We start from the raw sequence: 17,199 nt of genomic DNA, 5'->3' as shown, positions 1-17,199 counted from the left end.
GCGAGAGACCCACTTGCTTCTTTCTCTCCGCTGCCCGTCGTCCTGCTCGTCTGCGGGCACCGGCGCAGCTGGCTGCTCGTGGGTCTGGGGCCGCTCGCCCGCGCTAAAGCCGAGGCCTCGGGGGATGTGGGAGCTGCGGGACGACTGCTAGGCGGTAACGCGAACGGTTCCTTTGCCCCTAAGGTTGGGGCATGATGCAGGCTTAGAAAATGCTCATTTACTCATAATCCACAAAGTGTTAACTGGGAGGCCTTAACTCACTCCGTTCTTTGTACGAACTGATGCAGTTGATGACAGCGTTGATCGTGCTTGCAGAAGCGTAGTTACAAGAGAACCTTCAACAAGGTGTATTTTATTTGCAGTCGTGCTGACTTGTTTCTTTGGGGGGAAATGGGGTTACAGTTCTAGCTGAAGACACAAACTGATCTACATGTGTTTCGCGGTCCATTGGAAGAATGTCAGATGACAAAGATGTGCTTCGAGATGTGTGGTTTGGACGAATACCAACCTGTTTCACTTTGTATCAGGATGAGATAACTGAAAGGGAAGCTGAACCTTACTATGTGAGTATAACGAAGGTAGTCACAGTCCAATGCCATAGGTGTTTGTTTCCTTCATTCTCATCATATGTGCCACTACATGTTGTGAAAAAAACCATAACAAAACACTTTTTTCTTCTTGTTCCTGGTACCTGTGAGTACAGTAAGCCCTGTGATCATGCTGCATCATTTGTCTCTTTTCACAGCAGGTTCAATACTTTGAGCTTGTTTCACCAACGCGATAAACTTACCACAGATAATTTTTAAAAAGTCGACAAGTAATTAGGTAAAAGGAGGAGGCTCTATGTGTAGTCATGGTGAGTTTGTATGTTCTTGGATAGTGACTAGAAGAAGGGAGAGAACTTTCATGTTACCTTACTGCAGCAATAACTTCAGTCAGAGCTTTGTGCAATGTTAAACACAGAGATCAGTCGCCTGTGTAACACAAACCAATAACGAACGCTGGCTTCGCTATTTCTACTCATAGACTTTTTCTGCTCATTTTCTTTTCTTTAAATGTTAGCAGCCATGAGAGGCATAGCTCAGATGTAGAAAATGAGCCAGCAATGTGCCCTTTGCGGCCAAGAAGGCCAATGGCATCCTGGGGTGTATCAGAAGGGGTGTGGTGAGTAGGTCGAGAGAGGTTCTCCTTCCCCTCTACTCTGCCCTGGTGAGACCACATTTGGAATATTGTGTTCAGTTTTGGGCCCCTCAGTTCAAGAAGGACAGGGAGTTGCTTGAAAGAGTCCAGTGCAGAGCCACAAAGATGATGGAGGGAGCGGAGCAGCTCCCATATGAGGAGCGGCTGAGGGAGCTGGGTCTCTTTAGCTTGGAGAAGAGGAGACTGAGGGGTGACCTCATTGATGTTTATTAATTTGTAAAGAGCGAGTGTCAGGAGGAAGGAGCCAGGCTCTTCTCTTTGATGTCCAGTGACAGGACAAGGGGCAATGGGTGCAAGCTGGAGCATAGGAGGTTCCATGCGAACACTGGACCAGGCTGCCCAGAGAGGTTGTGGAGTCTCCTTCTCTGGAGACATTCAAGGCCAACCTGGACGCGTTCCTGTGTGACCTGGTCTAGGTGATCCTGCTCTGGCAGGGGGGTTGGAGTGGATGATCTTTCGAGGTCCCTTCCAACTCCTGTGATTCTGTGAAAAGTAGCTCTAATGTTCAGTGACTGAACTGAATTGCTAGCTGTTGATAAAAATGAGAGTGAGATGGATGTATTTGAGTTGTAAACTCGAAGGGCCTTCTGTAATCATGTTGTATTTTTTTATAGTGTACTCAGCAGTTTTCATCCTTTCAGCACCTAATAAACATTTGGTTGATAGACAATGTTAGCTGATTCAGTCAAACCCAAATTTGAAATGTAACAAGTATATGAGAATAAATCTTGTTCTACAAGTTATGTGATTCTGAAATCCTTAAATCTTGTCGTATCCCATTCTACTCTATTTGAAAATATTACTGGGTAGAAATATTTTTTTCTTTCATGTTCAACAACATCTTTATGTCATTAATTTCTGCATGTTCAAAGGGTTTTTGAAACCTAATAAAGTGTTAACACTTTTTGTTCAGTGATGATAGTGCTCTCCTTTCTATGCTTTAGTTTCACCACTAAAAAAAAAAAGGAGCACTTTTACCTCATGTGACTGACCTATTGTCAAATGCATCTGAGTTATCTAGAAGTTTCAGACTTTAAATTCTATGTATTTTTATATTTAAAAATAATTTAAAATATATATGTATGTATTGTATAAGAATTTCATGAAAGGAGTGAGTGTAAGTATAGAGATGTGCAGCCTTGGTCTGTTTAACATAGGCATGAAAACCGTGAGACCCCATTATCTTCATGGCGTGGCCAACTTTCTAAGCTTAAGAGATAGTTTTGAGCTGGTAGGGTTTCTTTTACTTACTCCACTTTAGGTGTGCACAGACATTCTCCAGGCTTATTTCTCTATTTCTGCAAATCTGGTTATTCACAGATCACAATTCTAAAATGTTATCTTGTTTTTCAGGCCATGTTGGAGCTGATAATACAGCTTCTTGAAGGGACCAAGGATTTGTAATAGTAAAAGGCAGAATAGCAATCAAGGCTTTAAATCATGGATTAGTTCTCGTGGTTTCAGAGTGCATCTACGTTAATGCTTTTGTCCAGTTCTGGAATGCATTTTTGAAGCAAGTCCTCGTAGTTTCCACTTAGTGTGCCCAGGTTTGCATCACACAGCAGTCTTATAGCCCACAAGCTGAATCATTTTCATGTGAAGCCGAAGCAGAAGTTGTGCTTCAGCTGCTAATGGGCATTTAAGGTACAGGATCAAGCTGGAGCTAAATTGAAGGGAAAAAAAACATCAAAATCCCCTAAATTGAAGTAAAAAACTTTGTGTAGTGAACGTTCTCAGCCCTTGACACCAGCTGTTCAGCTTTACACATCTGCTCTTATCTCACCTCAGTATTTGTTAATATAGATAAAATCTCTGTATCCCAGATTGCCTTCCATAAATTGGAGGGCTGCATGGGAAGGAAATACTGGCATCATTCTGTTAAGAGGGGAAAGAAGCTTCTGCTCTGAGGAACTTGCTTTATGAAGATGAAATCATGGACCTGGAGGGTGAAGGGTTAGAAAAACAACCCAGAATCCGTGTGATGGATTTCAGTTTGTGAGTGGTGTGGCAGGAGACCTTTGTCAGTCAGATGCATTAGCACTGCGCGGGAGTGATTCATGCATGTATTGCATTATGGCACAGTGTGGGGTACCAGAGCTAATTTAAAATGAGCTTGTCTATCTTTGAGAAAGAGTGGTGACATCAAGACTAAGCAGCTCAGGTGAAACACTCTCCCATTTCTTCCTGTAGTCAGTGCAGGTAGATTTCTGAAAAGTTACGCTGAAAATAGATATGTCAGGTTTCTTTGGAGTGTTTCCTACAGATGCTTGTGTTTGGAGTGGGCACGTAATGAGGAGCAGCTGGGTTGAATTACTTCTGTTGCTGAACTATCTGATTTTTCCCTAGTCCTAAATTGTTACAATTTTTATTTTAAAATGGTGCATCCTGGATGTATTTGATCAGACCAGTCCAATTCCTGTTAAGTCTAGCATTTTTCTAAAGTTCTGTAATCTGTTTTGCATCTGAAATAGTGTTGCTCTGCAACAAAACCCCTGGGCACAGCTGGAGATGTATTCTTTTATATGAAGATGTATTCTGAGTGTTTATTTAGGCATTAGGAATTCCTTGCATTTCATTTAACCTCTACAGAGAGCATTCCTGGTTATTATGATTAAATACTGTAGTAATACACAATATGCAAAAGGAAGGTAATGTGGTTTCTGTAATTTGGTGGATGGCATGTTCTAGCCCACTGTGGTTTATTCTGCCTGGTAATGTATTTGGAGATTTACTTTTTTTAATTTAATAATAAGAAATCCGAATCTTATTTGTTTGCCCTGTCCCGATCAGTTTTGTATAGCTATTTTTGTTTAAGCTGAGCGTATATGAATTGTGTGCATGTCTTTCACAATTTATTTCAAAGCTAGGGCTAGAAATCATACCAAAAGCAGTTGATTATTGCTGTCTTGTTTTTAATCAAGGACTAGTACCTGCTTATTTTAAAAGGATTGAATAATTACATTGGGTATGGCCATTGACTTATGAATTCAGATGTGAGTATGAATTTTTAGTACTTTTCCTCTGGACATGCTCAGGAATAGCATTTTAAATTACAGGAGATTGGGGTAAAAATCTTGTGTCAACTGGTCTTTCACCAAGTGTAGGGAACTGGTGGAGAAGAGATATTAAAAAGAGTAAGAAGAGCATAGTTCAAAGACGTTTTTGTTTGAAGGTCTTGCTTAACAGATTTAGTATACTTGCAAATCTATAGGATAATTATAACTAGAAAAGTGAGAGAGTTGCATCCTTTCATGTTTCCCATGGAAAGGGAAGAGTGTAGCAAGGTAGGAGAGGTCTGAAGCAAGAGTTCAGTAGGTGCTGCAAATGCTCAGCATCTCTGAAAAACAGGCAGTCCCTGTTAACCTAATTAACTTTGGGTGTTGTACTCCAAGGAGGCCCATTGGGAGTGCTGGCGGTGTTCTGTTAAATTCAGTTAAATGCTGTTTGGTTATTGTCTGTTCTCCAACTATGCTGAAATAGAAACTGCCTTGTTCTACAGACTGAAGTAAAATACTTTACAAAGGAAGTAAGTTATGCAGTTTAAAGGGTTATGTCTAACACTGTTGCAATCAATAATCCTTTAATACATTTATCAATTCCTGCATGATCGTTCCACATGTAGCATGCTGAAAACTGGCTCTTGTGGCAGTCCAGATGGCTCTCGTATGAGAATATACCAGCATTAATTTAACAGCAAATATCACATGGAAATAATATGGCATTATTACCAAAAATGTTTGGGTTTGATTGGAATAGCCTGGACTATATTGTCTCACGAACAATTAGTGCAGATATGTAGAATTAAGTTAATAGAGGAAAAGATTGTTGTCGTTGAAGTCATTGCGGTACCAAACAGTTCTCACTTGAGCATGTATTGGAATCCATTGAATTTATTGAGATGGTTTACATTTTAAAACTGAAGGCTGTGCTTCACTGCCTTGCTGAATTAGACTTCTATGAAAGAAAGTAGAAGCAATATGATGATGGTAATAAGAGCAACAGATGGAAAAAGAAAACCATATGGTAGATAAAAGATCAAGTGTTAACTGAATTTGATGACTCTGATAGTGGTGAGTCTTGATCTTTTCCAGTTTTCTATAATCCTAAAATTTAGTTGTTTCACAGATTTATGCAGATTAGTAACCTAATTGCAGCATTATGTAAAAAACAAATCCATTCTCTTTCATAAGAACTTATTCCATATTTCTTTCTTGTGAATCTGATATTTATAAATAGATTCTAGTATCATGGCCAAAATATTATCTAATTTATATATCAAAATGTGGTTTAATTGTTGGAGAGATTCTGGAAGAATCTAAAATTTTCTGTCAGGTAAAATACATCCTTACATCATTTGGGATGTCTATACCATAGGCATTCACTGAAGGCCTAGCATTATCCATATACTATAAAGAAAATATATTAAGAAACCACAGTGGTTATGAGGAACACCGGAAAACAATTTTTTCTCTTTCTCTAAATATGCAAAATGTAATTTATTTCTATTTATTCCTTAAGCCTATCTATTTTGTTAATAGTTAGGAAATGAAAATAACTTTACAGGATAAGATTAAATTGTCTACTCCACAGCTAAATGTTGTTTTATAAGGAGGTTAATCTTTTCTCATTGGGATACTGAAAGGCATTGTTCATTAAGGCTTACACACTGATGTATTTTAAGTAAATGTCCTATACAGTCATCAGTGAGTACACTTTTGATGCAGTCTGCTTAACTGCTCTTATTAGGCATGAGATTTTATAATAAAAGGGGAGGGTATGCAAATAAAAATAACACAGCATTCTGTTTTGGGTAGTGCATGACATTACACTTGAGAGGAAAAAAGGATAGCATACCAGAAAGCTGTAAGAAGGTGTCTTGTTTCAACTGATAAAATATTGACCGTTTTCTTTCTGATTTTAGTAGCCGGGCAAAGGTTAAATAGTGGAAGAATCATAGTAGTAACTAACATGTTGAATCGGCAAACCCAGTGCAAAGAACGTAGAAATTGCCAGCTACTGAAAATACAAAAGACACTTGGAAACCACGCCCCTAAGCAACTACTTTTCTTTATTTCTTTTAATTTTGTAGGATTTTCTTTTTTAAAATAATAGCTGATGCACAGTTGCTCATTCCAGTCAGTAAGAAATTAGACATGTTCCTATCTGTTTGTATGAAGAAGATTAAAAGCTTCATTCTTTGGCCTGCTTAAATACAGAATAGAAGCAATTAAATCCCACTCCCCTACCTCCCACCACATTGAAAGAATCAAGAACTTACTTTTTTTTACTATTTCTGTTTGTGTTAGAATATTGGATACTGCTATTCTACATTTTCTGAGTACATAATTTTATAGCCTTTCATTGAGTATTAGTAAGTAAACTTTCTAAAGGACATCTTACGTTAAAGAGGGCGTAGGGAAATGCTGTCTGAATTTTGGTTATGAAAATAAATACTTGTTACAGATTTTTATTATGTTAGTAAATTTTATGTGTACTTAAAGCTTCTATAATTTTTTTCAGTTGCTTTTGCCAAGAATAAGCTACTTGACACTGGTAACAGACAAAGTGAAGAAACACTTTCAGAAAGTTATGAAACAAGAAGAAGTTAGTGAAATATGGTTTGAATATGAAGGTACACCACTGAAATGGTGAGTTTATTTAAAGTTGTACCTTTACTCAATTTATCATGTAAAGAGTTATCAAGTTCAGCACAGTGTCAGTATTCTTCCTAAACTCATCACTCCATTGGGTTTCAAAGAATAGCAAAAGAAGAGGAGGGTAAGAAAAGCATGGTTTTTGGGAAAAACAAAAGAATTCATGTTGAACATATTTTTGATTATTATGCTTGTGCTTACTATATGTATAAGGCAGAAGTTGTGTTGCACCTACTGTTTTTGTTACTGTTGTTACTGTAATACGGAATGCCTGTGGTTTTTGCTTCATTTTTTCTTGCAGTAGAATCACCAAATCTTTGTTTAGCTTATTCTACCTTCTTCAAAGATACCTAATAACACAGCAAGGAAATATCATTTCTGGAGTCTGAATGCGAAAAGCTTATATGCCTAAAATTTGTCAAATGTGTGTGTAACCTTCAGTTTTCACTGGTGTCATATGTGCTTGTACTGTAAAACAGATAATTAATACTGATGCACAGACTCTTGTTGAATTCATTTATTTCAACTTTCTTGAACTAGTTGCTGTCGAGTGTATTTTTGTTCTGTCATATGGTCTATTAATGTATCTTTTTTTCTTTTTCCTTCAAAAAGGTGGGGTAACCAGACTGCCATTGCTTCATTTACTTAGTTTTCATAAATACTGTTCCTCAGATTTTGTTTCTTTCTATTTCTGCCATAAAGAGTTTTAAAGAAAACATTTTGAAAGCTGCAGTGCTTGCTAGCTCTATATAGATAGCATCAGCTCTCCAGAAAGCATTTAGTATTTTTGAATGCTGAAGAGATTTTATATCTCTCGTATCCTCTATATCAGCAGGATTGAGTGTACCCTCAGCAAGTTTACTGATGATATCAAGCTGGGTGATGAGGTTAATGTGTCAGAGGGAAGGGATGCCATTCAAAGGGACCTGGACAAGCTGGAGAAGTGGGCCCAGGTGAACCTCATGAGGTTCAACAAGGCTAAGTGCAGGGTCCTGCATCTGGGTCGGAACAATCCTCCTTACCAATACAAGCTAGGAGATGATGTGCTGGAAAGCAGCCCTGAGGGAAAGAACTTGGAGGTACTGGTAGATGAGAAGCTGGACATGAGCCACCAATGTGCATCTGCAGCCCAGAAGGCCAACAGCATCCTGGGCTGCATCACAAGAAGTGTGGCCAGCAGATCGAGGGAGGTGATTCTGCCCCTCTACTCTGCTCTGGTGAGACCTCACCTGGAGTACTGTGTTCAGCTTTGGAGTCTCCAACACAAAAAGGACTTTGAAGTGCTGGAGCGGGTGCAGAAGAGGGCCACAAAGATGATCAAAGGGCTGGAGCACCTCTCCGCTGAAGACAGGCTGAGAGAGTTGGGGTTGTTCAGGCTGGAGAAGAGAAGGCTCTGGGGGGACCTTATAGCAACCTTCCAATACCTGAAAGGTGCCTGTAAGAAATCTGGGGAAGAGCTGTTCACTAGGGCATGTAGCGATAGGATGAGGGGTAATGGTTTTAAACTAGAAAAGGGTAGATTTAGGTTGGATGTTAGGAAAAGGTTTTTCAATATGAGAGTGGTAGATCACTGGAACAGGTTGCCCAGAGAGGTTGGTGGAGGCCCCATCCCTGGAGATATTCAAGGTCAGGCTTGATGGGGCTCTGAGCAACCTGATTTGGTAACATTGTCCCTGCTCACTGCGGGGGGGTTGGTCTGAATGATCTTTAAAGGTCCCTTCCAACCCATTCTATGATTCTATGTCTCTTTATTCCTTGTGTCATAATAGGAAAGAAAACTCAGTTTTAGCTTCTTGAACGTGGATTGTCTTGTCATTAGCAAGCTTCAAATCATAAGAGTCCCTTTGAACTTGGTCATGCAGTGGATCACTTCTAGTCTTCTATTTCTTCAAGAGTAACCCAGTGTAGACCTTGAAAATATGTAGATAGAGAAGCATAAAAACTAGCTCTTTTAACTTTTTTGAAACTGGCTGGCAAAACCAGCTCTAGACATATTTAAATTCTCTGGAATTTAATGATAGTTGGGTTCTTGGAGTGCCATAGTGACCGTGAGTCATGGATACCGTCTAAATAAACAGCAAGGTACCAAGTTTGTCCCAGTGTGTTGATAATCTTAGGCAGATAATGGCAGGAAAAATTTAAGTTTTCACTGAAGTTATAAGAAGAAAGGACAGAGAGGCATTTTACCTCAACCAAAAATAGATCTATGTTTCCTATAAGTTTTCAAATATCATTATGTTTAAACTACAAATAAAAAGATTAAATTATAGAATATAGGTATAGAATAAAAATATTAACTATTATTCTAAAATTAAGTTAGTAAACTCATTGAACATTGAAATGAAAATGAATTGTGTAATTATGACCTGCTAACTAAGGCTCTGATCTTTCAGAATATCTAAGCATACTCTGCCAGAAACAGCTCCCCTGATTTCAGTGGAATTGCTTTTGCAAGGAAAATACTATCTGCAAACCATTATTTTAGGAGAATGGTAATCCCCTGAATAGCTGAAGTTTGTTGCAGGGAAGACCCAAATACCAGAACTGAGAATTAGATTGAGCTAGTAGTTTGCAGAGGAAGAATAGTGAGCATTAATGCTTAATCCTTTAAAGTATGACTTCTGCATTCAAGAATCAAATAGAACTTGCTAGTAATATTGCGTATTTTAATTATTTACTGTGCACTGTGAGGTGATACTGCGTACAGTCTGTGTGGTTTCATACCTGGTTGGTATTTTGGGTATCTCTTTTCAGCTGCAGTTCTTCTGTTTTCCAGTGAGATTATGGAGGAAGTCTGAAACATGGTTTCAAATTCATGGTCTGCAACACTCAGACTAAGCCCCTGAAGGCTGATACAGCTCTCCAGGTCTGGAACTAGAGGGGCCTGGGACCTCCCACCAAGGTTGTTTGGGCAGGGAAAGATGGTCTCCTTGTCTGCTGGAAGTGTGTGCTGGGGGACAGTCTGTGTCGTGAGGTTAAGGAGCTGCAGAAAGAGGTCATCAATCAGACTGTGCAGCATCAGAGACTACAGAAGGAAATAGATCAAATCTTCTCAGAAACTGCAGCTACTGGAGTGTAAACCTGGAACTACATTGAAGAGATGCAGACAGGATCTGGGATCATTGGATTGGAAAATGTCTCCTAAGAGATGGAAGGGCTGGAAGTGTGTGACTTCTGGCAGCAGGGGGAAGACTCCTTCTCTACCTCCATTTCTGTAACTAGAGGATAGTTTCAGTGCTCTGGCTGCAGGTGAGGGACTGAAAGCTCTGTCCAGTGATGCATCTGAGATGAACTGTGCAGGGGCACCAGGAGCAAGTAGCAAGTGAAGTCAAAGGTCTGTATTCTGTTTGCTGTCCTTTTCAGTCTCTCCAGGATCTTGAACTCTGCCATTTCCTGGTCACTACCGGTAAAGCTGCCACTGGTTATCACAACCGGAACTATTTTGTCTTGTTAGCGAGCAACAGATTCAGCTGTGGGTCAGCTCTGGTCCATCCAATGCCTGTATCAAGAAGTCTTGACTTCGTGTCCCACTGTGTTGCTTTTCCAGCAGATGTCGGAGACTAACAAGAAGCAGGATCTGTGATGCAGAAACTGCTTGAGTTATTTAAAGAAAACTTCATCTACTTCATCACCTGGATTGCATTATCTGTAGCAAACTCTGTGTGACATTGCTTGTGCTAGTCTCTCCTCTGATCCTGAACAACAAGATCTCAACCAGCCTGTTGTCCATCCCATTAAGTTTCATACATCTAAGCTGCTTCCTCACATAAAGGCAACCTTCCCTTATCTGCCCTGCCTGTCTTTCCTGAGCAGCTTGTGTCTATCCATCCACAACAGCATTCTGGTTGTGCAAGCTGTCTCGCCACATCTCTGGTAACCCAGCATTAGTTTCTCCTGCTTATTTCCCAAACTGTGTGCATTTATGTACATACACTTGTGGTAAACTCTCTTCTACCCTCTCTTCTGATTTTGAGATCTCCCTTATAGCTGTCAATTTCACCACTTGCTTTTCACCCATGATCATTAATTTCTACTTGACTGTGCATTGTTATTCACACCCTTGTTGTTTATGGTCTAAAGGTTTCCTCACCAGGCTGGACAGCCTGAAGGCTTTTGCTCTCTTAGATGAATTCCATTTCTCCCTAGCAGTTTTTTATTCCCAGACTGTCCTGTGGCTGCAAAAGCTAAGTCCTTGCCACACCAGCTGCACAACCAGTTACTGACCTGCAGTTATTGACCAGCATTCACGCCTCTCTGAGCCTTTCTTCTTCAATGGCAAAATTGTGGAGATGCCACCTTGCCCCTGGAGCTGCATAAACTCGAGAGTTCCCGGAGAGCATTGTGATTTGTGTCCATATGGTTGAACAGCAAGGGCTACTGATCCAAGCACAGGACAAACATTGCCAGTCTGTCTGCAACTTCTTAAGCAGCAAACCTCGGCAGGTAGCAAGTGAGATTGGCAGATGGGGGAGGGCACTGTCTCGTGTAGGAGGGAGTCTGCTAGCACTGGGACTGCTTCCTCTTGGTGTGAATGTGCTGTTCAGGCTGCTCTGATGCTTTCTTAGAGCTTCCAGCCTCTTGTCTGCCACTGAGGCACTAACTGCAGGTCAAGGAGGAGCTTGCTCTCTCTTGCCAGAGATTGCAATGTGAGTCTCCATTCACCACTCCAATGACTGAAGGCCCTCTTTCTGTTAAGGTTCTCATCTCTGCAAGGTCTCAGTGAAGATGCTGTTGATCTCTTTTTATTTTCCTTGATGCTGTGCAGCCCGCTGACCTTCTGCAGCTCCTTAACTTGTTGACATAGCTCCTCCACTAACATACACCTCCTCTAGGGCAAGAACACTGCTTCTGCTTGCCCCAGCCCTCAGGAGAGGTCCCAAGCTCTCCTGACAGCTTGAGACCAGGAGAGCTGCATCCTCTCTCAGGATCTCTGCCTGAGTGAATGCCTCTGATGTGCCAGGGGTGGCTTCTTCAGCACATGCTAGGGGACCACACGCTGTAGCTTGTTACCATCCTGTCTGAGCACTTGCATGTGGCCTTCAGCAGCATTTCTGTCCCTTTTCTATAGATTGTGCTCTAGGCCTGGTAGTTGCACAGGTGTCTCTAGTATGAACTGGATGGATGTTTGACCCTTCCTAATTGGGAATTGGTGGAAGTCAGAAGATCAAAGCACTGTTTGATTAGGCATAGCTGACATATTCTTTGAAAATGATGGTTTGCTTAAAAGATCTAGGAAAAAAATTATTTCTTACTGAATACTAAAGGAAAAGGTAAGACTTTCTTCTGATGCAGCCAGAATTTCCCTCGATTAGACATTTGTTCATAGAAATTCCTAAACACCAGATTTTAGCCACATGATACACTTAGTTCCCTAAATAGTTCTGGAGTATAGGGCTTTTTTGTCCTGGATTTACTAGTTCATGTGACATATCTTGCTGAATTACTGCAGTAAATTATTCTGGTCTGAAAAAAAACTCCCAACTCATGTTGTCGCTTTCTGTCCTGGGTTCAGAAAAAAAACTGTTAGAAAAAGTAGTAATTAATTTTCCTTAATGTCCACCTGTCACTTTCAAAAGGAATTTAAGTACTTATCATGGTGTTTTCCAGGACTTCTCTCTCACTCTGAAGCCACTTTCTGTATAATAATAAAAGCAGTAATAAATTGACAATGGCTGGGAGTCAAGGTGGTGCTATACTTTTATAGATTGAAGACTTTCCAGAACCCATCTATTATTCTAGCAACTTATTTAAAAAAAAAAAGTGATCTCTTAGACATTTTCTCTTTGATATTTTTTCCATTATTTCCTTTGAAAGAGTTCTGTGGCATCTGCCTGTCCTTGGCTCCTACTCTAGTTAAGACCAGTTTAATTTCAAGAATCCAGTAATACTTTTTTTAAAATTATACCTTTCTGGGCTGGATGTTTCCCTTTGCTGTTATGCTTGTTTTATCTCTTCTTTTTTTTTTTTTTGTGGGTGGTGAAGGGACAAATCTTTAAAGGCTCTCTTGTGTTTTTGAATTCATTTTTTTTTAATTATTTTTTTATTTCTCCTGGTTACTGTAGGTTCTAGAGAGCATTTGTGTATTTCTTTAACTACAATGCCTATTTTTCAAAAAAGCTCAGAAACAGCATTGCAGCAGTACCACTGGAAGCCAGACCCTTAATGAGGGCATACTGGCTCTGAGCATAGGGTAGATACATGCTTAGGAATGGAATGAGAGAATCTTAGTGGGTTTTTAGTCCATGTACAGATTGACAAGTCCTGTTTTCTTCAAAACTTCTCTTTATGCCTCCCTTAATTCTTGAACCAGGTTTCATTGTGTTGGCCAAAAATTGTGTTTTTTTTCTGGGTAAATGAAAGGCGAATTTTTCATGGGAAACAAAAATTTTACTAACCAATATATTGTCCATTTTGTTCAGTTACCTTTTGCCATCTTTCAGACAACTTCATGATTCTACATTTAAGAAAGTTCTTATCTTTTTCATCAAAAAAGCCAGTTCCAAGGACTATTTGATATCCTTATCAACAGTGAAGGTTTTACCATTCAAGGCATTTTGTAAAGAACAAAACAAATGGTAGTCTGATGGTGCCAGGTCTGGTGAATATGATAGATGTGGTAACACCTCCCATCCAAGGTGCAACAATTTGTGACAAGTGACCAAACTTGTTTGTGGTCTAGTGCTATCATGGTGAAACACATCACCTTTGCAATTCACTAATTCTGGATGCTTCTGTTTGATGGCATCAATCAGTTTATCCAGTTGACAACAGTACACATCTGAATTAATGGTTTGGTTCCTTGAAAACAATGCAAAATACACAATAACTTTGAAATCCCGCCAGACTGACAGCATTGCCTTCCTTTGGTGACTATCTGCTTTTGGAGTGCTTTGAACTGGTTCATCACACTTGCTCCACCATCTTTTTCAGTCGTTGTTGCTGTAGATGATCCATTTGTCATTGTCCGTTATCATATGTTTCAAAAACGGGTTGTTTTCTTCACGTTTCAGGAGAGAATCACAGATGTCAACATGCTCAGTGAGAGGAATTTCTTTGAGCTCACATGGTACTCAAATATCGAGCTTCCTAACGTATCCAAGTTGTTTTAAATGGTTTTCAATGCTCGATTTCAATATGTTAAGATTACCAGCAATCTCTCATGTCACTGAATGCTGATTGATTTGACCAGTGCCTTAATTTTGTCGTTACCGGCTTCGATTTGCCTTCCTGAGCGTGGTACATCTTTAACATCAAAATCTTGGGACTGAAATTTAGCAAACCAGCTCAGATACTGATGTAGTTTAAAGGCATCTTCACCATACACATCACATAACTTTATAAGCTTGTGCAGCAGTTCTTCCTTTTCAGAAGAAATACAGCAAAATAACACAAAAATGTTCCTTTTTATTTTACATTTTGAAATCAGTGCAAAATAAATAATTGGTAATAAAAGTAGTGCACTTTCCTTTTCTAAGACAAGCTTGAACTGTCAGCTGTGAAGTTACATACTTAATTTGTGGTTTAAAATGAAGTTAGTTACATTTCAAGACACATATGTCCATCTATTTAAAAAAAAAAAGGCAATTACTTTTAGGCCAACCCAATATTATGAAGGAAATATAATGATACTAAAGCCATTTTTTATATGGAATCCTATTGCTTCCAGACTCTTAAAAAATGCTTGTAACTGTCAAAAGTAAGTGAAACATAGCATTATGTACAGACATTTCTGAAGGCTTCTGTTGGCTTCAGATTAAACAGCAGCGTGAGAGAGCTGGAATTTGAAGGAAAACGTCTTGTATCTTGGAATTGCTTCACTGCTCTTGTGAACTTTACTCTTAATGGAAAGCTGTGCTGTTGCATAGGAAACTTTCTCTCATGGTCTGCTGTCTTCATTAATCTCATGTGTTCTATGGAACAAAATGAGTTTAGGCCTGACCTTTTTCAAAATAAAAAAAATATATATTAACTGTGCAAAGCATGAGAATTTTACTGAAGAAAGCTTGACTACATGAACTTTATTTAGCAATTTACACGGGGTAGAAAGTACAGAGGTAGACCAAGGACTGATGCTTTTTTTTTTTTTGTAGCTAGGTGTTTTGTTGTATAAAGCGAAAGTAACCGAAAGTCATTGTTTGCGTTCCACTCAGTTGTCAAAGGAAATCTGATTTTTGTTACTTAGCTCATCTGGAAAACCACTTTTTCATTGACACTTGCTGAATCACTGTTGCAGTACTCAAGACATGATTGGTAGTTAGTAATAAAAGGTTTTAGTGGTAAAAACTTCATTACTAGTGAATCAAGATAAATCTGGATATGTACTATCTATTTTCTTTATTCCCTTTGTCAGGAAAACACAGTTTTAGGTACTTTCTTGATATTTCCCCCTATTCTTTTTTTTTTTGTAAGATGTTACAGATGCAATAGTAAGTTCAAGAACTGTAGTGCTGTTTGGGTTTTTATTTTTTAATTATTTTGCTGTTGTGAAGTGACTTTGCCTTAGCTTTGGGGTTAGCTCACCCGTAGAGGGTGCTAAAGCACTGTAGTGCGAGACATTAGCAGGTCAGGAAGTTGGCTTGCTACAGGTGTTTTTAGAGCAATACTCTTGGTTGTTGCTCTCTCGACTTTCAAAGCTTATGTACATGCTTGGCTCTGCATCCTGTGATCAGTCCCATTTAATTCAGTGAGGCTACTGAGTTCCCAGTTGTGTGCTTATCTCTTTGTAGGATGGAAAGCTCATAAGGCTCATTTAGTTAAGATTTTTGAAAGATAAGAGAATGGAGCTTGGTATGCTGAATGCAAAAAAAACCCCAAACCAACCAGCCAATAAAATTTATCAAAAATCTTGCCAGTGTCTGCTTGTGAGAAAATTGCAGAAAGACCTTTTTAGAATACCTGTGGAAGTTTTCTATATGTGAGATACATTCCTTATATTGCTGGAGGCTCTATCTTCTAATGAATTTAGAGGAGGCAAAACTATAAGATAGAAATTAATATTTGGAGGAACCAGTTTCTTTGTATAACTACTTTAATCTAGAATACCACTGGAATACAGAACTCCAATTAATCTTTTTTTTGCCATTCCATTCTTCTAATTTGATAGTAAAGTTACAGAGTTCACCTTGATCTATCTTCTTTCAGCCCTTTTACAGATATGTCATTTTTCCACTTTACTACTTATTCTTTACAGTGACGTCAGGCAGGTAGAAGAGGGAAGAGATGTTAAGGGTCAATGTGATATAAACCCATGGTATTTAAATATCTGAAAGCTTGTATACTTTTCTGTCAGACCAGCTATTTCTACCATTATCAAGCTTTTTAACAAAAAAATACTGTTTTGAAGGATTCTGCAGACCAGCTGTTGGCCACTTATGCTGTTGCAGTGTTTTGTGCATGCAGCTTGGAATCCACTGGTTTAGATATTGAACTTGTAAATTCCAGACTTGGTTCTGCTAGAACCTGTCAGTCATACGTACCTGCCTGTATAACTTCTCTGAATAAGTAATAATGAATGTTAATTGTGGGAGTCAGCTATTTTTTAATGTGGATGCAGTTATGATAACTGTTATTTGTAGAACTAAATGCACAGCTTTTATTTTCATTTAGTATCTTTTCTTTCTTAGGCATTACCCAATTGGTTTGCTCTTTGATCTCCATGCATCAAATACAGCCCTTCCTTGGAGCATTACAGTGCATTTCAAGGTAAATATGCCTTTAGTTAAGAACAAGTGAGCATGGGACTACATGAAATTTGGAAGCTAGGAAAAAGTTTCATAGTTATTTTATAAATCAGTGAATGGTATGACTTGAAAGGGAGAATGGTAATTCTTCAGGAATCACCTAAAGTTTTCTGTGAATCTATGACTGTTTTCTGTGAGATTGTATGTACTTTCAAATTGCCACCTTTGAAAATGATTCTGTTATAATCTGAAAATCCAGAATTCTTAAGGTAAGTTATGGGACTATGCCTGAGCAATTGAGTGGATATAAGGGAAGAACTTCCTGGAATGTTTTTAATTCAGTCGTCTTGAGTTGACTGAAGATTGAAAAATATTCATCCTTTTATGTGCATGAGCATGGATATGAGATACTGTAGAAATCCATGAAGTCAGGGAATGCTGTTGTCTTTCATGTAGGTCTCCATTAGCGAAATGAGTGAAATGAGTTTGGTCTTGTGACAGCTTAGTCATAGAGGAGATATTATTTTGATTACACATTTTAAAAGCATTAGGTATGACTTCACAGCACCACTGATCAAGCTTTGCTCAGAAGAATACTTGTACAGTGTTAGCTTTGGTGCAGGATTCTTTCATACTCTGAAATGCATTGAGACGATAATCACAGG

At 39.0% G+C, this 17,199-nt stretch overlaps 1 protein-coding gene across 1 annotated transcript; it reads left to right on the top strand.

The window, feature by feature from the left end:
• Positions 1–455: 455 nt before the first annotated feature.
• Positions 456–16,556, top strand: LOC104548070 (autophagy protein 5; the record flags this gene model as incomplete). Its single annotated transcript, XM_010193985.1, has 3 exons — positions 456–563; positions 6,721–6,848; positions 16,478–16,556. Coding segments are annotated over exons 1-3 (315 nt in total), but the record flags the coding sequence as incomplete, so codon positions are not given.
• Between the last annotated feature and the right edge of the window lie 643 nt (positions 16,557–17,199).

This window comes from Mesitornis unicolor, unplaced genomic scaffold (genome assembly GCF_000695765.1).
Source record: "Mesitornis unicolor isolate BGI_N332 unplaced genomic scaffold, ASM69576v1 scaffold25151, whole genome shotgun sequence".
Lineage (NCBI taxonomy): Eukaryota > Metazoa > Chordata > Aves > Mesitornithiformes > Mesitornithidae > Mesitornis > Mesitornis unicolor.
Note: the sequence above shows the minus strand (reverse complement) of the source record. Positions and strands in the feature narration are given on the sequence as shown.